Source organism: Rhipicephalus sanguineus, chromosome 7, assembly GCF_013339695.2.
Source record: "Rhipicephalus sanguineus isolate Rsan-2018 chromosome 7, BIME_Rsan_1.4, whole genome shotgun sequence".
NCBI classification, from domain to species: domain Eukaryota; kingdom Metazoa; phylum Arthropoda; class Arachnida; order Ixodida; family Ixodidae; genus Rhipicephalus; species Rhipicephalus sanguineus.
In genome coordinates this window covers 126,323,308-126,348,718 of record NC_051182.1, presented here as the reverse complement: position 1 = coordinate 126,348,718, position 25,411 = coordinate 126,323,308, and the positions used below count along the sequence as shown (strand labels likewise).

General features: G+C 43.0%; 1 protein-coding gene across 1 annotated transcript in view; it reads right to left on the bottom strand.

Moving 5' to 3' along the window:
• LOC119398985 (DNA-dependent protein kinase catalytic subunit) overlaps window positions 1–25,411 on the bottom strand; it is a 223,364-nt gene that overhangs the window by 22,670 nt on the left and 175,283 nt on the right. The window contains 15 exon segments of the mRNA XM_049417869.1: window positions 883–971; window positions 4,740–4,864; window positions 5,745–5,903; window positions 8,769–8,910; window positions 9,906–10,072; window positions 10,992–11,130; window positions 11,551–11,683; window positions 12,653–12,749; window positions 13,554–13,656; window positions 14,122–14,216; window positions 14,414–14,546; window positions 15,679–15,789; window positions 16,845–16,904; window positions 18,918–19,056; window positions 21,710–21,833. Of these exon segments, the coding sequence (XP_049273826.1) occupies window positions 883–971; window positions 4,740–4,864; window positions 5,745–5,903; window positions 8,769–8,910; window positions 9,906–10,072; window positions 10,992–11,130; window positions 11,551–11,683; window positions 12,653–12,749; window positions 13,554–13,656; window positions 14,122–14,216; window positions 14,414–14,546; window positions 15,679–15,789; window positions 16,845–16,904; window positions 18,918–19,056; window positions 21,710–21,833 (1,816 nt within the window).

Sequence of the window (25,411 nt, the reverse complement as noted above, 5' to 3'; positions counted from 1 at the left end):
TTTCTGAGTTTATAGTAATTAATTTAATTCGATTGTAATTAAATATCTATTTATTTTGAAGTCATTCATGCTCTGTTTTTGCATTAATAGAATGAAATCTCAGGCTAGAAATATAGTGCAAATTCGTTTTCGGTCATGTCCGTTTGGAAAAAAAAGAAATTATACTTCTGACGTGGCTCGTGGGAAGAGGCACGTCGAACCACTCGTCGAACAGTGTTGTGCCTTCAGCAAACTGATCGTACGCAACAGTACACTGCAAAATGAAGTTAAACGAAGACAAATTTCTTACGCAGGAGGTTCATTTCATCCACAGCTCAGCGTATCTTGTTCTTTGTAATCCCCTAGTCATTACAAATAGCAAAAACAAGTGATGTACACAATTGTGTACATGGCGTGTCGAAGGGTTAAAGACAGCATGTTTATGTATGTCAACAGGCAAGATTAGAATATGTGCTGCTAATGTAGGCCAAGAAATAGCACTGCAAAACATGGCAGCCCTTGAGCTGTCTGCTTCAGTGCGAAAGTGTCACAAAGACTGCACTCTTGCTACCATCAACTGCCAATGAGCGATGCATTAAAGTCTCACTTTATCTAAACTGATCTGGAATGCAGGTCGTGAGTGGCTAAAGCTTGTTTGATACATCGTACAGTGACACCGAGATTTGCTAGCCCGATGAGCTGTGTCGAGCATAAAATGACCGAAATGGTGGCTTAGCCATTGTCTTGGCTTAGCTTGACAATCCTGCAAGTCTTTAAGCGACATGCACATTCATGTGTCACAAAGTGCTTCCGTTTAATGTACACAGCGCTGCACACGCTGTCCCAGAGCTGTCTAATAGTGACAACCTGTTGCAAGTGGCTCTGAGATCGCTGGAAACTTACCGGCCTACAAAATTCTGACAGGCTTTCTTCGTCTTCGGACACTCGAACGTGTAAGCGCTGGAGCTCACACGGAAAGGATAAATCAAGGCCTGGGAACATAAACAAAATCAGGTATGCATCTTGAAGACAGTTTGATGAATACGTCTTAATTAGGCTTGTGTGAATAGTAAATATTTAGGTTCGAAGCGAATAGTGATTTTGGTCAAATAATTTCGAATCGAATTCGAATAGTGTACATCACATATTATAAAGAATAATGAGCATATTTGTCATGACCCAACCAACCTGCACAACGTTTTTTTTTTTTAATTGTAACGAGGCATGTACAAATGTCATTCTTTTTGGTTCAAAGGAAGTGGAAGCCACTTTGAATAGTACCAGGATTTGGCTTTCGGTAGAATGCAAATGATAACCTGTAAAATATGCTACGTTTTAAAATTTACGACACTTGGAGCATATAAGCCGGTATAACAAGATTTTAAACTTTTAAAAAATGATGAATCGATGTGGGGGTAATATGTTCATTTAACCTTGAAGTGGGGCTTCGCGGCAGTGCGGATTTTCCCTGGAAAGGTGTAATCACGGTAGAGCACCCCTCCGCTGCAGTGAAACCACCTTTACAGGGGGGTTATAAGCAGACTAATATACATCTATTCGTTAAAGGGGTCATGAACCACTTTTCCAAGTAATGATCTAATGACCTTAGTATCGGAATTTACTGCCTCCCGAATCGATTGCCGCAAAAATTTCTCGAATCCGTCAAGAATCAGCGGAGTTACGGGGGTTTGGCGCACGCTCCCAGCGCTTTCCTCTCTTTTCTTGTGCCGACGAGCGCACTCGAAGCTAGACAGGGAGGGATGACACGGGGGAAAGAAGTTACGTCAGTGCGCGTCATGAAACGCGATCGCTCTCCCGCTGTGATTCGCTTGCGTGAGTGCGGCTACCGTGTACTGAGGAGTGCGGCGCCGGCAAGTGGCGGCACCCCGCGGCAAGAAGCGCATCTGATCCGAACGCCGCTCTCGATTTACGTCGGCTATCGGCCAATAAGCATGCTATGTCTCTTGCGACGTAAACTGACAGATCCGCGACGTAAACTGACAGACGCCCCGCCCACCGACGAGAGTGAGAACCGGCCTCTGTTTGAAAAGAGGGCGCCTGGGGAAACGGCAACTTCGCACTCCGCTTGTGGCCTTTACGCGGCGCACACGACTGTAGTATTTGGCAGAGCAGTTCATAGCCGTGTCAGCTTTCCGCAGGATGTGTTTTTTCAACAAGCCCAAGGGGTGCTTCATGACCCCTTTAATTTCAAATACTTCAAAATTTTCAATAATTTAAATTCGAATTGAAGCGAATTCGAATACTGTATTATTCGTTCGAATATTCGAAGTGCTCGAATATTCGCACAAGCCTAGTCTTAATTAATGTGAAGTTTCACAAGACAGAAACAGATGCGAACGTGGGGGAAAGCACTTTCCGAAATTCAAACACAGAAGCACAAGTGTGCCTTGCATTGAAGCTAGGGCAATAACAAATCAACCTCATGCATTAAGCCAACCTTAATTAGCATTCGGTTCATGCTACTTGAAAGGGGCCCTGCAACGCTTCTCCAAGTAACCATCAAATGGCTTCGCTAAAGGAGTTTACTGCCTCACGAATCGGCTGCCGCAAAAATTTTTAGAATCCATCAAGTATGAGCAGAGTTTACAGAGGTTTGTCGCACACTGTTATTGCTTTCTCTCTTTTCTCGTCCCGATGAGCGCGCTGGAAGCTAAACATGGAGGGACGGCACGGGAGAAAGAAGTTACATCACACGTGTCATGACCCTGAGAACTTTTTGTTGTTTTTTTCTTCGAAAGCACGGCTTACTTCAGTGTGATGGAGAGTGTGCGTGCCGGCATAGGCGGCCTCTATAACTATGCAGCTCGCAATGCTTAAATCAACCAATAGCCATAATCTGGGTATATGGCACGGTCATTTGGGTACGTAGCATCATTCCTAGAGAGGAGAGGGAACAATGTCTAGCCGACTTTGAGAATTAATTGTAAATTGCAGGCCGCGTGCTGCGCTATAACGTTTGGCTCGCGTGTTCTCAGGAGCCTCGACTACCGATTGGCAGCGTTCCCTGACCGTGCTGGAAAAGTGTTGCAGGTACCAAAGTGGTACTGTTAGTGTGCTAGCATTATTTAATTACTGCTGGCAGACTTTAACAATATATCCCCACACCCCTTCCCAGGTATTGTTAAAGCAATCACAGGGACATCATACAATAAAATTCCAAAAGTTTGCACCTATGACGAATCTATCACAGTTTGTTTGATTAGAAATAGCTTCGCAATACTAAAAGCTCCAGTAGGCCTCCAACATAATCATCACAAGTAGGGATAGGCGAATAGTGAATTTGAGGTTCGAAGCAAATCCGAAGCGAATAGTGGTTTGGACGAATAATTTCGAATCGAATAGTTCGAATAGTATTTACCGCATATTATTAAGAAAAATGAGCATTTCTGTCATGACCCTGGCACAATATTTTAAAGACGATAGTCTTACTTGGGATACTTAAACGGAGAAATTTTGGTCTGTCTTTCTGTCTGTCTTTCTGTTTGTCGGCACATCCTTCGATTCAGACACTCGTCCAAAGGTGAACCACTTGCCCAAGGGCCAGCCGTCTTCAACTGGTACGGCTGTTCATACTTGTGAACGTTGTCGATCAAAAAGTAAATATCACGCATATCTGAGGCGCAACATCACTAGGTAAGTATTAGGTGGTGTGTTCCTTTAATAGAAAATGCATACATACGTAATTTTAAAGACCCTAGTTTCTTAAGCTGCGCTGAAAATGCGACTGCGCTGAAACTTGCCTTCCTCCGTGCCCTCTGCACGAGCTCATTGTTGTGTTTCGGTTTCGGTTCTGTATTGCACTGTACGAATGCCATGGGTTGGTGTTGAAAAACTTTATTTTTAAGAAGGACAAGAAGGTAAAAAAAATATTAAAAAATGAAAAAGCAGCGTTGTGGGCGTCCTTCAGGCTGCCGGTTGTGGGCGCCGCTCTGGCATTCCTGTTTTACCCAGGCGATGTGTAAATAAAAAGAGTGTGTGGAGAGTACTCGTTGAGTGCAGACGTTTCTTCTGCTTCAGCGCTTCGCGCCAAACCGCGTGTTCGGGCTGGCTGGCGTCCCCGCCAATCGCGTTGGTCACCGCCGGTCTTCGCCTGCTGCTGCGCCGGGACTACCAGCCCGCAACACAGCACTCATGTTTCCCGACGTATTGCCAGATGGCGTCCATATCTCACGCAGCGCCTCTTCTATCGTCTTTATACGACATTTGCCGCGAAGCACGCAGATACGCGGCCAATTTTTAAGGATTGGAACTAGGTATGAGTCACTCTTTTGGTTTGAAGTGGAAGCAGCCTTGAATAGTATCAAGATTTGAATAGCAGTAGGGTTATAAGTGGACGTTACCATTTAAAAATTACTACACTTAGCGCATATAAGCCCATATAACACGCTTTTGAACTTAAAAAAATATGTACATTTAACCTTGAAGTGTGGCTTTGTGGCAGTGCATATTTTCCCTGGATGGGTTGTTTCACGGCACAGCAACCAGACGCTGCAGTGAAACCACCTTTACAGGGGGGTTATGTGCGGTCAAATGTATAGATATATTCGTTCATTTGGAATAGTACTTCAAAATTTCGAATAATCTAAATTCGTATCGAAGCAAATTCGAATACTGTAATATTCGTTCGAATATTCGAAACGCCCGAATATTCGCCCATCCCTAATCACAAGGTGTTGGCAGGGGCATAAACATGCCCGACACTGACAATGCGCCAAGCTATAAGCACGACGCCGGCTTACATTGGGGTAGTGACGAGCCACACTGTCAACTACGTCGAAGAGGAAGGGCCCCACTTCCTTGTCGAGGAGGGCGAGAATCTGGTTGATCCAACGTAGGAACATCCAGCAAGGCACCTTGGAACACTGGACAAGAGGAAGGATGCGTGAGAAAAACAGGAGAATCAGCGACATTTTGTTTTATTTATTTATTTTATTTGCTTAACAATATCGTAAGCCTTTGCACAGGCCCGTACAGGAAGTGGATGATAAAAAATGCACATGAACATGAGAGCAATAGAAGTAACGGAAAGGAGGAAGAAACGCGAAAAAATAAAAAATACTGGCAAACAACCACTCTGGTAATCAACATAAAAAGCTTGTTTTGCTTACAGTAACAAAAAAAAAAGCTTATAAGAATTGCTACATTAGTTGTATGACATCATTTTGGTTATAATACAACAAATTCTATAAGTATTCCTCCACAGTACATTGCAATAATGACATCTCATCAAAAGCTACCATACATTTATATGCTCTTTGCTCAAGTATACATCCAACGCATTATACTGTACAGTATGCGCTCTAAAGCTCTTATGTGCAACCAAAATATGGTTCCAAGTTCTTGATAAAGCCGTCCACAGAATGGGATTCAACAATTTCATTTGTAATCGTATTCCAGATTTCAATTGCCCACAGAAAAAGTGAGTAATTAAATGTGTTGCATTTTGTCAGGTACAGCCTGATGTGTTCAATGTGGCAGGTTCTGATGGTTTTATAGTAACAACAGCACTAGGTCAACCACGACTGTCTGCATGTGTATTACACTCAAACCTCATTATAACGAATTCATATATGCCACGAAACTAACTTCGTTATATCCAACAATTCGTTATAAACGTTTATTCATAACACTGCATCTATGACAAAACTATTCTTCATTTACTTCGTTATAGCCGATAATTCGTTATAACCGATAATTCGTTATATCGAGGTTTGAGTGTAATGCAAGCGCGCTGCACTTGCCTGCACTGGTGAAGGCCTTCCCGCAGGATGGATAGCTCTGTAGCAGCAGCAGGAGCTGGGGAAACATGTCTGGCGCTTGGCCGTGACCGAGGCGCATGGCCGTCAGCACGGCGTCCACCAGAATTTGCGGGCACTCGTCCTGCCGCTTCAGATTTGGTTCGCCTGGTGTCCGCAGTGAGCACAGGAAACTTTTGTTTAGCTATGAGTGATATAGTTATTAGAGCTGTGCGAACAGCAAAATTTTGGGTGCGAAGCGAATTCGAATATTGAAGTGTCAGTGATCGAATCGAATATTTCTAGAATATTTTTCGAATACTTTGAAGCGAAATTGCAGTTAGAGGGGATTCCTAAGCATATTCTTAAGAGATAGCAACATGAGAGTTTCTTTTCGCGAAGTTGATGAAGCACTGGTGGGGTGGTGTTTCATAGTTTTATTATCAAGAATGAGGGAATGTAGAGGCCGAATTTTATTTATGTACATGATTTGGTGCAACCAAAGTGTTGCCGACAACACTTTACACGTGATCGGCAAAGATGCCATTTCCTCAGCCTCTCCTCCTCTTTCAACTTCTGTGGAAGCCCAACTGATGTGGCGGACAAGGGTGTGCTCCCTTCAAGTCCGGAGTTCCAAATATGCCTCGTAGACGTCGATATATAAGAACATCTGAAATTTTGGATGCTAAAAAGTTTTGGCTTCCGATTTTTCGAACTTCCAGCCCAAGTTTCAGGTCCAAAATAGCATTGAGCCCCCACCTCTGCCACATCATCTCCATGTTGGAACCAGCGTCTCTTTAAGTTATTACATTTGCGACCTTAGCAGAGCTTGAAAGGCAGCTTTGCCGCAATGCCGGGGTGTGATGAGGTGAAGCATATTGAAAATCTAGGGACCACTTTCAAACGGACGTTAACTGTGTCTTGACAAAGTTCGACCGTAACGGAGCTTGAAAGGCAGCTTTGCCGCAATACGAAGGTGTAATGAGGTGAAGCATATTAAAAATCTGAACTGGTCACTTTCAATCGGACGTTGACTGTATTTGTTTTTGGGTAGTTGGAATAGTTCGAATAGTAAAATTCCAGTGCAAATCGAATTGAATAGCAAACGCTATTCGAAAAATATTCGAAATTTCGAATATTTGCACACCCCTAATTGTTACATTATAATGTTTATTATTAACAAAACAGTGTCCAACTTACCCTGTGTAGACTGATTTGTTGTTGGTTAGTGGCAGAACAAAGAAAGAAAGCATGCACTTCATAAAGTTGCTACAGGTGATTGATAGTTGGACTTTGTTGCAAGCACAGTTATCCCTTGGACGACCCCACATCGAACTTAATGGCACACAGCCCCCATATGGATGCCAGCCTGCTGCATGAGAACTCTTTCTCATGCGGCAGGCATACATAAAAAATCACAGCATATCCACGGGTGAATGATGAAGAGCTTGGGCGAAGCTCCTGAAGCCCCAATCATGGTTACACCGTGAAATCTTCAGTGGTTTCACCCAGCAGTAATCAAAGCGATAGCCCAGTACATCATCAAAGACTTGACAAACACTATATATATATATATATATATATATATATATATATATATTATATATATATATATATATATATATATATATATGCCCCACCAACGATCCGACACGTACGATTGTGTACAGCACCATCTATTATACTGTTCGGGAGATACTGCCGGTTACGCCTGACGCAGGACAAGGTTAGACTAAGAGGAGCTTCGCCCCTAAAAAATGAGTAACGAGGTTGTCTTTTGTTCCCTATTCATTTCCATTTACGACAAATGTACATTACAAATTAAAAAAAAACCTTAATTTTCCCAATGCATCCCCTGACTTCATTGACACGTTTGTCATGTCATGAACAACAAGAACTGAGACCCTTCACTTTCTCAGATTTTTCTCCTGATATTTGCAGAAGCGTTTCTGTAACAAACTAGGTAATAGGCTAGGTGCTTGACATTCACTGTGAGATTGTTTTGAGTTGCCTCATCCTGCGACTCCCATGTCTTTTGTTATTCCCTTCATGTGCTTTAAATAGTTCTCAAGATGAGTGCTATTTTGCACTCTGTCTCTATTGCAAGTGCTTCTCTTTAACCAGAAGAAACGAATGTACGGCTTCGCATTTAGTACCAGTAAGACATTTTAGCCCTTTGCGACACAGCATCCTCATTTCTAGACATGACTTAATTTTGCTACACTCAAACCTCGATGTAACGAACACAGATATAACGAATTATCGGTTATAACGAAGTAAATGAAGAATAGTCTTGTCATAGCTACAGTGTTACAAATAAACATTTATAACGAATTTTCGGATATAACGAAGTTATTTTTGTGGAAGATGTGACTTTGTTTTAATGAGGTTTGAGTGTATTTCTGTGCACTACTGGTGAGGAAGAGACCACCAGCACTGAGCAAATGGTACATTAAGCATTCTTGTTGCCTGAAGTTCCTTGCACCACCATTGGCTGAAATATTTTGCTACACACGATCGCTTTGGAGAGGGAAGTACCGTGTTTAACGATACATTGGACGCAGCGTGTTTCGGCAGGAATTTCAAAATATTTGTTTACTTTTTTAGGAATGCTCACTGCCAGCAGATAACTATCGCATGTAACTTGAGTGGGTCATCGAATTTGGTTTATGAATAAATATAGGATGACTCTCTGCACAACAATTAGGTAATTATTTATGCTGCAGTTACAATTAATCACTGTAATATATATACCCTATAGTTTATTCTAACGCTTCCACTTGCTTCAAGTTTGGTCTCCAGAACCTTGGCATCAAATTACGCAAATTTTGCACATTTTATGACAGTCAATCGTAATTCGTGTTGCAAAGAGTCTGTCCTGCGTTTGTCCTCCTTCTCGTGTCTTCTTCTTTTTGCGCTGTTTAACAATGAAGTTAAACCAACTAGCCCAATTTTGCACACTGTTGCAAAGAGATAGTTTCCCTAAGTTTAGTACATTTAGCACCGCTAAGAGCCAGGATCGAGCACACCTACCGCTTTCCTCCGCCTGCAAGACGCTGCTGCAGAAAATGGCCAGGTGCAGGTGCGCGTCGGCTTTCAGCTCCGGCGATGCCTCTTCCACGGCGATGGCGGCGAGATGTTGATGCAGCGCTTCATCACAGATTGACTGCGCCGTCTGCGGTGATGCAGTACAATTAATTCTCGGTCTTGAAAGCAAAAGTGAGCCCCTCAAAAGTGCATTGCGAGTGTCTCAGTGTGGTGTCACTGCCCGAACTTGTCAATACGCACAGATGTCTCAAGTATTCTGATAGTTCAACATATCAAGTTATCAATGCATTGTCGACTGATAAATAAATTGAAAGTTAAATATAGCATGTGTGAAAGCATATGTAGCTCATGAGACACTCATTAATTTACTTGGACACTGCATGTTAATTTCATGTCCACCCCCTCCCCCTCAAAGTTTTCTACACTTCATCTGATGTTGCATTACCTCTGAAATTGGCCCACCGTTGGCCAAGCGATGATGTTAACTGACGACATCATAACATGACATAATTGATGATGTAATTGCAACACAGCCACGTAACGTCATCATATGATGCCACCAGTCGGTCATGTGGATTTTGGTATGATCCGTGTTCACACCAATACCAGTCAGCGTGGAAGCTGGATATTTTTACTCACGAGACATATAAAACTTTTGCCCCAATAAATCAATGCAGTGTAGTTTCACTATTTACTGTAGCAGACTGAAGCTTTCGCATAATGTAAGCTATGGGCCTGGTGAACCTAAACAATGATTTTAATGCACTGCTTTTCTGCCCATTCTTGGGCAAATAGTTTGAAACTCATGCGCAGCGTCATTTTGTTGTGCAAATGTCCAGCTTTCATAATGTCCAAAAACACATCTTCAACATCTGCCTTATGTTTCCTAGTGCGGGAGTAAACAGTATCAGCCTAGGTCATTTCACTCCATGAGCGCTGACGATTGGAACAATTTACAGACTGCACTGGTGAGGAGTAATAACATATATTTGTTTCGTAAATGCTTGCCCTCTGCAATAAAGCCCAAGTGGCATTGCGCAACTGTCTGAATACCGTTCAAACAAACACTCGCAAGAAAATGAGGCTTAAGCTAGGTTAGGTTAGGCATAGAGAAGGACTCACAACAGGCTGCTTCTTATTGCCAGAGAGTTTCAGTACTGCTTTCTGGTCAGCTGTCATCTGTCCGCCAGCCCTCAAGACCTTCGAGAGTCCAGACATCAGCTGCCCCTTCAGCATCTTGTACTTCACGGTGTGCACGATGTCGACCGCCGTGTCATCAGCGGCTGCATCTGCGGAAGTCAATGTCGATACCTGAAGCACTTGGGGAATACCCATGGTTCTTTTTGATTGGCGGAGTTAGAGGACGTAGCTTCCTTTTCTTGAATTTTTCGTGAGCAAGCAGCAACAATTGCAAGTAAGAACTACTCCTGCTGTACTACACTCAAACCTCGATATAACGAACAGAGATATAATGAATTATTGGTTATAACGAAGCAAATGAAGAATAGTCTTGTCATATATACAGTGTTACAAATATACGTTTATAACAAATTTTCAGATATAACAAGCTTATTTTCGTGTCAGATGCAACTTTGTTATAATGAGGTTTGAGTGTAATGCTATGAAGTTGAGACTAGTTATAATGAAGCCGCATCTGAGACAACTTCGTTATATTCGCTTGTTGTTATAAATGTACCATTTTCCATTGCACTGTCATAGCAGCAAGGCAGTTGCTCATTGACTCTGTCATATCTAACAATTTGTCATATTTGTGCACTACTACCACTAATACTACTACTACCTACTAACACTACAACTACTACTACTTACTACAACCACTAATACTAAAAGTACTACAACTTACTACTACTACCGTCTTCATTGTTAACATCCTTCCAGTTGCTGCATCAAGCCCCATAAAACCACCATGAACACAGCAGAAAACAAAACAGACAACAAAACAGACAACACTTTGGTCAACTTAATATGAATTGAGGCATTTCAACATGAAAAAAAAAAAGAAACCCAACAATGTGATTGGTTTTTCTGTCTTATTCTTCAAATGTGAGCATTGTAGCTGAATAATCAAGGCTCCAGCTTGCCCTCGTACAGTTTGCAGATGTAGCAACAGAGGCACTATCACAGACATGCACACACATACAGCTACTAAACTAATCACGATGATCTTAGCCAGATTTGGCCACTCACCAACTTTCTCAAGCATGCGCATGTACGCAGCTATCTGCTTGGGCAGGGGCTCATTCTCCGAGGCCCTCCTGAGCATGGCACAGTACGTTTCCACGTAACGCCAATCCGCCCAGTCGCCGAGCTGCCCCGAAAGCCTCATCTGTGCAGTGGCAAAGGAATGTATTTTACTACATTACGACACTGTTTCTTTAAGAAGAAATAACAGACAACCAAGCCAAGGAAAATATGTAGTGGATGTCATATTGCAGTAATTACGATATAACTGCAAAGAAATTAAAGTGGATGCAAAGACAGCTTGCCGAACCTGCAACCTTCTAATAATGTATTCGATGCTCTACTAATTGAAATATGGAAGTGGTCATCCTCCCATACACTTTATTGCATACGGGAGGACGATTGTATTACCCAATAAAGTGTACGGGAGGATGACCGCCACCGCAGCTCAATTGGTAGAGCATCGAACGCGCCGTCTGCACGTTCGATGTATCTACCAATTGCCATCAGGTTGCAGGTTCAATTGGTGCCCCGTTAAGTGAAAGTGAAGAGATGTGCTTTGTACCTGTTCAATTTCGACAACGGCCCTGAGCGCAGTCGGCACGTTCTCCTGCTGGAGCATGGCGTTGGCGAAGGCATTCAGAAGCAGTGCTTTCTCCTTGGGTACGGGATGGCCGAGTGATTTCACGAGGAAGCACCTGGAGAGGCGAGCAAGGCACGAAACCAGAAATTAAAGTGACAGTGTATGCGTTGCAGTACACACAAAACGCAAACAATTTACAAAGCCGGTGAGAAGACGGGGGTTTCCGGAAATAGGTAAATTCAGTAGAACCCTAATGTGCTAGAGAGAACTTAGGCAATATCGAACAGTTATGACATCGCCCTTGAAATTCTGTGTAAGAGTACGGTGCTGTACTACGCATATGTCGAATCATGTTTACCTTTTACTTACGATACGTCAAACACGAGGCTGTATTGCATTCTCACAAGTACAGTTGTCCCAATAGTACCGCGATCAATTCTCACATCATTAAAATATTCATGTCGATAAAACGGCGCAGCTTTGGCAGATGCTGTCACACAAGGAATTGGACCCGAAGGGAGTTATGTATCATGGAGGAAAAATAAGCAGGGTGCACGTCTGGAACGGCACGTGCTAAAAATTGTTGTTTGCACTTCAAAATGATGAATTTGCTTTAATAAGCGTCGCTGCAACACAGCTACGTAATGTGGTGAAACGTATTGATAGCAATAGGAAGCAACTGTTGTGCAGTGAAGCATACTACAGAAGGCCTATATCTTTTATACTGAATTTACAATATAATGAACTATAATGTGATCCTCTGCAGATTCAATACAAATGTGTTCGGCTGTGCTAAGAAAAACAGCAACCTGGTCAAGTTGGTAGCTGTTCAAGGGGTCGTGCTATACTGACATGGAACTAAACAGATAAACTGATGGACTAAGTGTTTAGACCCTTTGTTTAATGTCAGTTCAGCACGACTCCAACACAGCATTAAGAAACTGGATTAAGGATGATTGTACAGCTGGGAATATGAATGTGCACCATCAAGAACGGAGATCACCAGAAGGAGGCCTTCATGATCCAATGGACTAAAAATAGGCTGATGATGACAATGACGACAGAGAAAGCTACAGACACCTACCTGTTGGCAACAATCTCATTCCAGAGGAGCACAGAGTCTGCGTTACTGGGAAGTCGAGAATGCAAGCTTGATACCAAATCATCTGCATTATCTGCACCTGGAAAATAAGCATACACGTTTCTACTGCTCTGAATTGCATGAAAGGGGAATGAATAACGGACATAATGTAAACAGATGGAAAAAAATTTAAGTGAAAGCAACCAGTGTGCCAAAAAATTCTGGGAATCAACTCAGCCTCTTTTCCAAGGCTGACATGGTCACTGGGAATGCAGCCATACAGAAAAAGCCCAACTCCCCTCAAAAACAAACAAACAAATAAATAAACAGGAGGAGCAAAAGTTTACATCCTGACTGTAATACCCGACTACTATATGTTTGTGACGACCTTCATTACAGAACGAAAAGTGCCTGGAGCATTAAACAGTAATGTTTAATCTATGTTCCTAATTAGGAATATAAATATTACAGTTGTGAAAATAGCAGTTTTTCAGACTGGATCAAATATTGCACACTTTTCAAATAATTCCCAGTGTTTACCAGCAAGTTTCAAATATTCGTGCCTCAAGAACACACAGCCTTAGAAATACCTAACAAATGTGTAGAAGCTTTGCATGCCAGCTTCTTTAACCTGCACAAGTTCTTTATAACACATACCTAAATCTAACTGCGCCACCACTTTTACATTTTGCCCTAACGATATGTGGCAACTGCTCGCAGGGAATCGAAGCCACAACATTGCACTCAGCAGTGGAACGCTGTGGCGGGCAGGATTACAGATACTTTGTTATATGCATTAGGTCATTATAACGAGGCATGACTTTGCTAATTGGCAAAAACAAACTTCTCGTACACATTATTAATGACATGCACGATGCAAATGTGATGACGTGGGGTCACTCACGCTTGCGGTGCTTCAGGTACAAAGTGAGGTCGGTGAGCGGGAGCAGGCATTCCAGCTTGCCTTCGATAAGAGCCGGTGTCAGGACGCTCAGGCTGCTCCAATCCTGGACAAGTGGGAATGATCGCGCGACGTGGTTAGTTTAAGGACATCAGGAAATGTGGCCTTATGTACACTGCCTGACAAATGCAACGCGACACTCGGAGCGCGTGGCTGCTGGCAGGGAGGGTGACAGTGAGGGTGAAAGTGTTCGTTACACATGGCGACTGCAACCAGTAGACGACCGCTCAGCCTGCGGTTCTTGGTAGTCTGGCGGAATGCTGCTTGCCACGCCCACATGCTGCGTGAAGCGGCTGGAGCTGCCGCGCGTGCGTTCCGAAGGATTGCAGCGCTTTGACGGTGCCACTGAGAACCGCGGACTAAATCGCTGTTTACCGGATGCAGTCACCATGTGTCACAAACGTTCTCGCCCTCACCGTGCCCCTCACTGCCAGCAGCTATGTGCTCCGAGTATGGCTTTTCAATTGCCAAGCACTGTACATGAACCAAGCAAGAAACACAGCCCTCCTACCTCCAGAAACTGTTCTGTAAGGCACTTGACGTAATAGTCGGCACGGCAAGTGTCCTTCTGTGACAGGCTCAGAAGAACAAGTTCCTGGCAACATTCTTCCTGTAAGCAAAAGAAAAAAAAAGGTGAACATAAGGTTACATGGTAGAAGAATTTTTTTTATTTTTTTGATAGTAATTAAGCTGATTCATTGACATGTAATATGGTGGGGAAACAAAAAGAAACGGAAAAGAAAAAGGGCCCCAGCCAGTGCCACTATGTATAACGGGCTGATTCATTGACAGTGGGAGTGGACTTGCCTCAAGAAAGCGATTCCTGCTCGAATTCTCCATCCACTCCCGGATGACGCTCGGGAAGTCTTGCTGATCGCCGTCTTCACTGAGAATGCTCTTGACACGGGCTTTTACATAAACTGGCAAGTAATGCTCCTGCGCGTTGCAATGAAAGTGTAACACACACTGTAGTACAAAAAGACATTTTGGTAAAAAAAAAAAAGAAACCTTGTGATGCCTCGTGCACAAAGCTGCACGGCAACAGCTCAGCGTGGTTTTCATGCCAGTTACATCAACGAGCATATCTGGCAAGCAGTTGCTCTAGGCTTGGGAACACACAGCTGAGGCAAACATGCTACAGGCGGGTTTGTGGCAACAGCACTGGTTACGCCTATTTCAGCGACATGTGCATCTCGTTAAGAACTAAAAAATTAGTGACCATTAGAGAGCTCAGTGCGAAGCACAGGGGATCATTATCCAACGGTAATTTTTTAAAAGAATGCCCGGCCATTAAAACAATTCCTGGTAATACACAATCAAACCTCATTATAAGAAAGTCACATCTGCCACGAAAATAACTTCGTTATATCCGAAAATTCGTTATAAACGTTCATTTGTAACACTGTAGCTATGACAAGACTATTCTTCATTTACTTCGTTATAACCGATAATTCGTTATATCCGTGTTCATTATATCGATGTTTGATTGTATACCATTGTAACATAGCACAGGTGAAGAAAGCTTCAGCTGCGCAAGCACAAACGTGCATCGTAAATCTGGTGCAACGTAAGGTCTCCCACTTATACGTCACGAAATATGATCTGTGTATTTCAAAGCAAGCATGGAAGGTCGGCGCTTCATTGGTGCTGAATGAGTGCAGTGACACCTTTCTGCGACCAGTGATCAAGGTACATCACTTCTGACAAAAAAAAAAAAAAAATTAAACATTGTATTTCACACACTGGAAGCACAAAGATGCACCAATAATATATAAATTAACATATTCATCAGTTCACCAAGTTGTAGCAGTAATATGTGAAGTAGTTATCACTCAGAAAGTACTCAAAGATGTTCTGAAATATTGAAGAGTGGCATTCCTGAGTGAAACACTTGCACAGTATGCACAGCACTGCCTGCAACGCATGAGAGTACATGCATAAATTCAGTTATGTCAATTTGTAACAGGCGCTAGACATAATGAACTAAGTTACTTCTTGAAGTAGCGCATCGCATGCAGTGACCACTAGAGAGGGAAAAGGAGGAGGGGGTAGTGTTTTGATTACGAACCTGCCGATACCCTCCGTCCCAGAGGCCCTCCAATGTCGAAGGGCTGCATTGTTCTAGCCTCGCGTCGACTTCGTTCTGGAGTTCTCTCCATTCACCCAGAAGGCAGCAGCACTGAAAAATTCAGACGCCCGTGGCTGTAATTAGCTCCTGCGAAATATTCTGTCAATACAGCGCTCAACAAATGCTGTTGCATGCGCGCACGAAAACATGCAAGCTAAAAGTTGCAAGCCAAAGGAATAAAACAAGATTAAGAAATTGCGATAAATAGCCTCTGACGTCTCACAGTGTGTGCTACCAAGTCTCGAAGGATATGTTCAGCTAGCACATCCATTTTTGCTAAGCCTAAAGTGCCAAAATATTGAGAATGCATCTTGGAAATGGTGCCAGATGTTGTCGCTATATTTTGCTATCGAAGTGTCGCGAGACGAATCTAAAGCTAATACAAGCACTTGCTCGGAACGAATGACCAAAGCAATGCCGGATCTCATATACACTCAAACCTCGTTATAACGAACACGGATATAACGAATTATCGGTTATAACGAAGTAAATGAAGAATAGTCTTGTCATAGCTACAGTGTTATAAATAAACGTTTATAACGAATTTTCGGATATAACGAAGTTATTTTCTTGGCAGATGCAACTTTGTTATAATGAGGTTTGAGTGTATCTGAAGCAGGGTGGATATCACCCTAATGGTGTCGCCACATTTCCTATGCGCAACACTCGAAGAACACTTCAGCCCTTTGGGGCACCATCATACTGTCCCACAATAAGAAGCGTTTTGCATGCCTTGCCCTGCTTTAATGCCTCATGTACAGTACTTCCAGATCAATGACTGGCACGCAGGTTATCAGCATGACACAGCATTCTTGATAAAAAGCAACGAGCACCGAGTTTTCAAGAAAAGAAACGCAAGCAAGCCATACGACAAATATTGCCACGTGGCAGGAAGCGACGATGCAAATTTTATTAGAGTGCTAAGCGTCTTGGCAAGCCTTATTGCCACATACTAAATTAAACAAATGGCAGAGGCACACAACACACGAAGCTGCCTTTTGTGCTGGGAAATGGGTTAAATGACCATGCTATTTTTATTTAGTGTAAGGTACCTTTTACATAACACTAAAATTTTACTCTGATAACAGACCCAAATGACTGGGTACCTGAAGTATGGCATCGTCCCAAGTGAAGCCGTCCACACCACGAGGTCTGCTCTCAGCAAGCTGAAAAAAAAAAACGAATGAAAGTTTAGTACTTGTCTTGAGCACAGCATGTCCAGGTGTGGCAAGTGCCAAAAGTGTGCCAGAGAAAAAAAAAAGAGGAAAAAAAAATGTTGCAGTGGCATAGCTCGGCTATGCCAGGATAACGTAACGTTAGCAAAGGTTCAGCTAATTATTCTTAGCTTTCCTGATTGTCTAGGATTAGCTTGATTATCACGTTTACTGCAGCTCCAATGACACACACGCGGTATACGTATTATGTGGCACATGTATATTTATTTTGCCAGGCAACTACTTCGGGATCCGATGAGTTAAGCTTCTCCGCTCTCCTGCGCCGTTGAGAAGCATTTGCGGTCTCCTTCTCCATGGCTAAACCACACTGGCAAATGCCAGTCAGAGGCGCTATCAAGCGGTTCCAGTGCAGTGTCAGACGGCGACTGCACAGCGACGGCGAATAGCTGCGCGCGCATTGGCACCAATACGTCTGCCAAGGCTACGACGTCACTCCTCTGGAAAGCGCAGACTGGCGGCGGCGGATTGCGCGGGAGGTGCCGGCTCCGGTGCGTGACATATCTGATCCTCGCGCATGCGCAGTACGGCTCTTGAGGATCCACGCGAAACTGGCTCGGCTAGGCCAGTGTAGCTAACGCTACAAAAGAAGAGAAACAGTCACTGCCCTGTGAAGGACAGTCTACAGACGTCCCTATCATGTGATAGACTATGACAACGTGCATGTGCTGTCATTGCCGCCTGTTTATGCTTCATGATAAGCTAAAGCATATTCAGAGGCAGCACTCCATGTTCGCGAAGTGCAGGAAGATCCGAGTCCATGCCATTTCTACGGTAGGACATTTAAAGAAGTGACCCTTTAAGGGGTTCCTGAAACAATTTTTGGAAATGATGCAAGTGGTTAAGCTACAACTAGAGCAAATCATTTGCACCATAATTTCAGCGAATCACATTGTATCAAAGGACGAGCTATGGGAATTTAAAAGATACCCTTGCTTTGCTATTTCTCCTCAACTTCTTAACAGAGCGGTCGGAGCTAAACTGCACTTTCCGCGACCCTTCATCGGCACACCACAGGTCGCGGGAAGGACTGCTCCGTGTTCATCTGGTTGTCTTCTGCGCTACCACATGCTGCCACAGACCTGGCTGCTCGCATGTTCTCCACTGGTACAAAAGCTAAGAAGCCAATCCGATTAGTCACGTGAGTGACATCACAAAACAACACCGCATCCCTAAACAGGAGTGCTGAAAAACGCAATGTAGCGGCACACTGCAATATGTAGCGATGTGAATGCTTAAAACTATATAACACTCCATAAATCATGCAGAGAGTCTTTATGAAAAGTTTCCAGTGCGCACAGCAAAAACATCAGAAGTCACTGGACAAAGCTAACTACTCACACTTAGCCAATCGTTGCAAGAACTGCCAGTGCCATCGTGTGTGGTTTGACAGTGAGATTCGATTTAGTCACAGAAATAAACTGGCACGCGAAATAACTGAAGCCTTTCACATTGACAGGTGTGCAGATAACTGCGTAAGCGAGCCATCGATAGTACTGACCGACAAAGAAATCTCCTTTTAGAGCGCTACCTGAGCATTTTCTACATTCTTCTGCACGTTGTAGATTTTATTTTTGCTGAGCACTTTTTGGTCATTTTGTGTGAGAATTTTTGTAATATCTCGCACATGCGCTCTTGAGGTAGCCCAAGCGTATATTATATGTGTGTACTTCCTTTTCACCAGTAAACTGGGTTGTGAGTCGGCGCTTGTGTCTTCTTCCCTTTCATCTTTGTTTGTTGTGCGCGCTGAAAACTTTCCCTAATGAATTCCTACCAACTCGCCCTTTTTTCTATACTTTTATGCAGAGCACGTAAGCTGGTATGCTAATGATCTGAAAAAGCTATGCTGACGACTCCATTGGTTTGTAAAAAAATCGTCGAAACTGTTTCAGGGCCCCTTTCAGCCCCTAAAAAAAGCTTGAAAAGCCTCGTTGGTGGTCAGCACACCTGTCGATAAATGTCCCTGGCCTGCTGGTAATCTCCTTGGGCTTCCTTCTCCAGGGCCTTCTTCGCTTCTGGCCCGACGTCTCCGCAGAGAGCCAGCGACGCACGCACAGCGTCGTAGTCTCCAAGAGACTTGTACAACCTGCAGGAGACATTTATCGTTTTACAAGCAAAGGGAAAAAAGAGCATCCAACAGGAACGTACGGCATCACAATTCAAATACAAGTATCTCGTCTAGAGGGATGAACATAAAAGACAATGGGTCGAGAACACACCACGGAGACTTTTTCAGGTAATAACAGCAGGCTAATTTAATCTGCCCATGGTCAGATTTTGCAGCGATTCCTTTTCGATTCATTCTTTCAAGCCTTTCCCTACTAGCTAAGCAGCACGGTAAGGCACTGCTTTATTGCTGTGGGTTTAAAGCAGCGCATAGGACGACAACATAGCAAAAAAAGAATAGGTTAAAGCTAACAATGGTGGTCTCATGAATATGGCACCCTTTTATTATTAGCATAGACTTTGGCGATCAGGTGAGCCTATTTGCTAGGATAGCGTCTTATCTATCTCATGTACGCTACTTTCACCAGAATTGGCTGTTCATTCCAATCTTTAATGACGTTTGCGTGCTGCCGCATGCCGGCCATTTTAAGTCATAATAATATCTGGGGTTTAATGTCCATTTTTAAGTCAGCATCAGCAACTTAACGGAAGAAATCAAAAAAGAAAAGAAAAAAATTGCTCGCAGTACAGCCCTTGAAATTCAAAGCATACATGCATATACAGGGTGTCCCAGCTATCTTTAGCCAAGGGTTTAAAAATACAGTATTAGAGGCAGGCGAGTGAAATCACTTGCAAATTACTGACAGTCACCTTGCGCACTACAGACAATTTTTTGTTTGGTAATTAACTAATTCGTTAATTAGGATTATTAAACTAAATTGCTAAATATTGACTGTAGGCAAGAAATGCGGCTTGCAGAGTTCGAGAGCGTCTCCAGAAACCCCAATTGCATTATTTGCGATAAAGAAAGTCTCACATGTACCATTTTTTCCAAGCTGCAAAGAAAGCCCGCGAAATACAAAAAGAACCACGTGACTAGCGCATTCGCCCGCCGCGAGAATGCTGCCCTCAGCCGTGGTTTGAGAGAACGAAATCTGCTGCGGCCGCGGCTCCGTTGCAGCGGTAGGCCGATAAGTTGACGGTGGTTTCTTGGCCCGCGCTCGCTACAACTTGCATCGTCACGCGCGCCAACTGGCTGACGTGGGTCAAAAAAACCACCGTCGACTTATCGGCCTACCGCTGCAACGGAAGCCGGCGAGTTGCGGCCGCAGCTCATTTCGTTCTCTCAAACCATGGCTGAGGGCAGCATTCTCGCGGCGGGCGAATGCGCTAGTCACGTGGTTCTTTTTGTATTTCGCGGGCTTTCTTTGCAGCTTGGAAAAAATGGTACATGTGAGACTTTCTTTATCGCAAATAACGCAATTGGGGTTTCTGAAGACGCTCTCGAACTTTGCAAGCCCCATTTCTTGCCTACAGTCAATATTTAGCAATTTCATTAAATAATCCTAATTAACAAATTAGTTAATTGCCAAACAAAAAATTGTCTGTAGCACGCAAGGTGACTGTCAGTAATTTGCAAGTGATTTCACTCGCCTGCCTCTAATATTGTATTTTTAAACCCTTGGCTAAAGATAGCTGGGACACCCGGTATACATACACAGTAGACTCTCGTTAAACAGAACCTAAAGGGACCGGGGAAATGTGTTCCATTTAACAGGAGTTCCGCTTACTGAGAGATGAACAGGGGTGCAGAATTCATGTACGAAACCAATCATATCAGATTCAGTTGTTCCATTTAAGCAGCAGTTCCGTTTAACAGATTTCCGTTTACTGAAAGTCTACTGTACACGTCTATTTTAGTCTAAAATATCAGAAACAAGCTTAATAGCAGCGTGCTTACTGCGCACATGTCACACGACCAAATTGTGAGGGCTTCAACAAATATTCCACAAACGACATTCACTAAAGACAAAGCTGTGCAAAGAGTGCATACATCTTGAAAACGGACTATTCAATGCAGAAATTTGGGTTAGCTGGTGGGTGTAGAACTTGTGCAACTTAGCAAGCGCAATAGAACAAACACAGAAGAAAAAGACATGTAAACAAGATGGGCATTAGACGAGCGCCCGTCTCGCTTATGTGTGTCTTTCTTCTGTGTTTGTTCTGTTGTGCTTGCTAAGATGCACAAGTTCTTGATAACAGCGCAGCAACACGAGGACGAAGAAAGAAACAACGGGACAGCACCAGGCGCAGCGCCCATCCCTGTTGTTTCTTTATTTGTCCTCGTGTTGCTGCGCTGTTTTCAAGATGAATACCAACCAAGCTGCCCAAATCTCTGTTCTCCTAAAGAGTGCATGGTCACATTCCAAAATCAGAACTGTTGACAAGCATAACTGACCTTTTGACTAAAGGAAGAAAAAAAAACAGATGTTATAAAACTACTAGCATTCCAATTTTCCAAGCAATGACAACCACACAAACTATAAGTAAAATTACTCTGCATAGTTGTCGCTTCTAACACAAAAATTTTTCAAAGCAGGTTTTTCTGTTGCTATGGTAACTGCTACATCCTCGGATCACATGACTGAAAACATTGGGGCAAAAAGGCGCCGTTTCATCGTGGCTTCGCAAAGACAATTTCATTCAAAGGCAGCTTTCAATAGATAAATGTCTAGAACTACTGCTTGCATTTGATTACTGCCACCAAATAGTACGTGACAAGCCATGCTCACTCAGCCAGCTGCATCCACATTTCCTCTTCCGGATGATCCTCTTTCTTCGATCGTTTGGCCGGCGGTGCCTTGGTCGTTTCTGACAGGCTGCTGGCATGATTCATTTCTTCCAAGAGAAGAATTCCTGCGCAGCAGACAGTTTTTGCATGACGCTCTAGACATTTAGAATACTTAAACTCCAAGATAGCTTTGGTGAGAATTTTTTTTTACGATGAAGTGCTGTTTAGATTCTTTTTTTTTTTAAGCTATAGAGGTTATTTAATCCTTTCAGACACCACCTATGAAGAACTGTGAAGTACTATGAAACCCTTGAAGAAATGTGTCAAACTTAAACAACCTTATTTCAAGGCACTCGATATTCTATTTCAACAAAAATATAGTCATAATATGCTAATTTTTGTGGTTTATAGGAATTAAGCTTAATTAAAATGTAATTAAATATTTATTTATGCTGAATTCATTCATGTTCTGTTTTTGCATGAATAAATTGAACGCTAAGGTTAGAAATATAGTGCAATTTTATTTTTGGCTATGTTCGTTAAGAGCACACAAAAATTATTCTATTGACGGGGCTCACGGAAAGCGGCATGTCGAATGACTCGTTGAACATGGTAATACCTTCAGCAAAGTGACCATATTCAGTACACTGCAAAATGATGTTAAATGAAGACACATTCATTAGGCAAGAGGTTCAATTCATCCAAAGCTCAATGCATCTTGCTCCATCTTAGCCGCTAGTCAACACAATTAGCAAAAACAAGCCCTGTACGTAATTGTGTACAAAGCGTCTCAAGAGTTAAGCTCTGCAATAAGCTACCAGCAACTACAGTTACGACAATGAGTTGTTCGTACAATAAAGTTGGTTTCTCTTTCCAGAGAGAGCTAAAGCTAGAGAATTTTACAACAGCACAGAGTTTTAAGAAAGCCAGAAATTCTGTAACAGTTCTGCATGATCGAATAGCCAAAGACGATTCATTCTTAAAGTCCGTAGCTTTCTAGAGGGAGCGAACCTAGTCAGAGCTTTAGTTGTGACAGAATGGTGGAATGGCTAAAAATTCTGTTCTTTGCTGCGAGATTGCCAAGACAGTGTAACGAGCCTTTATCCTGAATACTCTTGTTAACATCAATGTTTTCGTTATTTCCCGGTGTGTCTACAGTGGCGTTCTCTGTTGTTGGGTATAGCAATTAGCAGCTGGAAATCTGTAGCAGTGAAGTTGTTTCAGCACACCCTGTACTGCAAACAACTGTTCCTAGGTGCTTCAATTTCATTAAAAATGCAATGTATGACGGGATAGCCATGACAACTGTTGTGGTCAAGCTGAACGTATCTGAACATATTTTAATGCCACAACATAATTAACTTCAGCAGCATTTGGATTACAGACAGTACTCGAAAATACGACAACAGTTAAAAAAAATCTCAATTTTTTTTCTTTATTTAGTTCACGACACAATTTTTGATGGAAACACCGCAACAATGGCTGGCTGCTGCACCCAGCCCAGTGTGTCATTGTACCGTTTATTTGGATATTGTTCGCCATAATGCTGACATAGTCCTTCATAGTAGAATGAACAGTGTAGAGAGCAATACAACAACAGAAAGCTGAATGTTACCAAGGCTTTGATGGCCACTGGCTATAGATGCTCTAGAGATGGCAGCCACTGGAAGCTCCAGATCCGAAGCGCTTTGGAAGGCTACTTCCTGTAACAGACACAATGTGTACAGAACCATCTAACGTAAAAAAGAAAAAGAAAGAATGAAGGAAAAAAAAACGGCTCAGGAACATGTTAACGAGCTACAAACTGTACAAAGCTTAATTGAAACCTAGCATGCAAGAGAAGAATACTTCCAATAAATATTAACCACAGATAAGTGCACTTCTGTTTCAATACCCTAGGAACGTAGGTCAGTATTCTCACCAAGTACAACAGGAGCAACACACTATGCAGCACACTCTGGTACAAAACAACACTGTCATATAAAATATACTAAATATATAGTACATCAGTGTGAACATAGGAGCTTTCCTTTTGACTAGGCATGTGCTAATATTCGAGCACTTCGAATATTCGAATTCGCTTCGACGCGAATTTAAATTATTCGAAATTTTGAAGTAGCTGACATGAATGAATCGGCATATATTCGACCGCACGTAACCCCCCTGTAAGGTGGTTTTACTGCAGCGTAGGAGTACTATGCCGTGAAAACACCTGTCCAGAAAAAAAAAAAACCCGCACTGCCGCGAAGCGTTACTTCAAGGTTAAATAAACATATCACCCTCATGTCGATTAATATTTTTTTAAGTTAAAGGCTTGTTATACGGGCTTACATGTGATCAGAACAGAACATTTTAAACGTAATGTATTTTATCAATTCTCACTAGTATCCTACTGAAATTCAGATTCTGCTACTATCCAAAGTTGCTTCCACTTTACTATGACAAAGAAGTTACATTCACACATGTCTACTTCCTTATTTAAAAATATTGTGCAGGTTAGTGGGGTCATGACAAATATGCATTTTTTTTTTATAATATGTCATATACTATCCGGACTATCGATTCAAAATTTGACCAATCACTATTCACTTTGAATTCATTTTGAACGTAAAATTTACTATTTGAACATCCTTAGGTATGTGCCATGCATGCATCACAACTGGTCCCATCTCTGCCCATGTTTTGGAGCACACAGCAGACAGTACCGTAGCGGATGACGTGTGTATTGCATGGTAAAGTATGCCCTTCAGAAGAAAGAAATGCCAGGGAGAGAGTAGTCAAGAGGGCTGCGGCTCCTAGTTCCAAAGTGCTCAAAGAATAGCTGAAAGTGTGCTGCTTCTTTGTTTGGAGTTCTGCCACAGGGCAACAGACAACGAAAAGATGGGCTACATTTCCACGAGGTTCGAGGGTGGAGAATCAGAAGATGATTGTTCAAAAAGTGGTCCCTCGAAAGGAACTGGAAACAAACTACCTGCACAAAGGCCACAAGTGGAGGAAAGCATCGCCTGTCCCTTCTGGATGCTGCCAGCGCACCCCGCAGTCCCTCGGCACAGCTCGTCTGCTGCTTGGAGAACGGGGACCCTTCTCGCTTCGACTCGCGCAGCACGACGTGACACCGCTGGCAAGAAGCATCTGGGCGACTTGCTGGTCTTGCTGAACAGAGGAACAAAAGAAAGTGATTGATTGTTGAAAGACAATTCATTCCAGGCATGGGGTGCGCACGGACCGTTCGTATTCCCTGGGGTTGTCTGCCCTGACAGTGCTTGCCCCTGTATGCAAACCCTGTACATGGCTCTGCATTCTGTAGTTGACGAAAACATGGCGAAACCAACAGCTCGTTTTGTACTGTTCACCTGACCAAAGTTGCATGGGAGCGATCAAGGCCGCATGCGTGATATGGTGTCGGAGGGAAAGTCGCCCATGCGATAGCGTAGGACAGGGTCACCTCTGCTTCTCGACGAGCTCGCTGCTCTGTCCGGAGTTTTGTCAAAAGAAAATGGGAAAGAAAAGTGGAGACTCAAACACATGGTACACAGTAAGGGATGGCTCCAGTCCACACGTATCTCATGGGAACGCAAACCAGGTAACCAACCATGACAGAGCTAAGGTTATGTTATTAGCCTTCAGAGTTGCCAATAAAGTCTTGCTACAGTCAAAGATTCATATAAATTGAGCGCTCTGACACAAAAATGGTTTTGCCTAT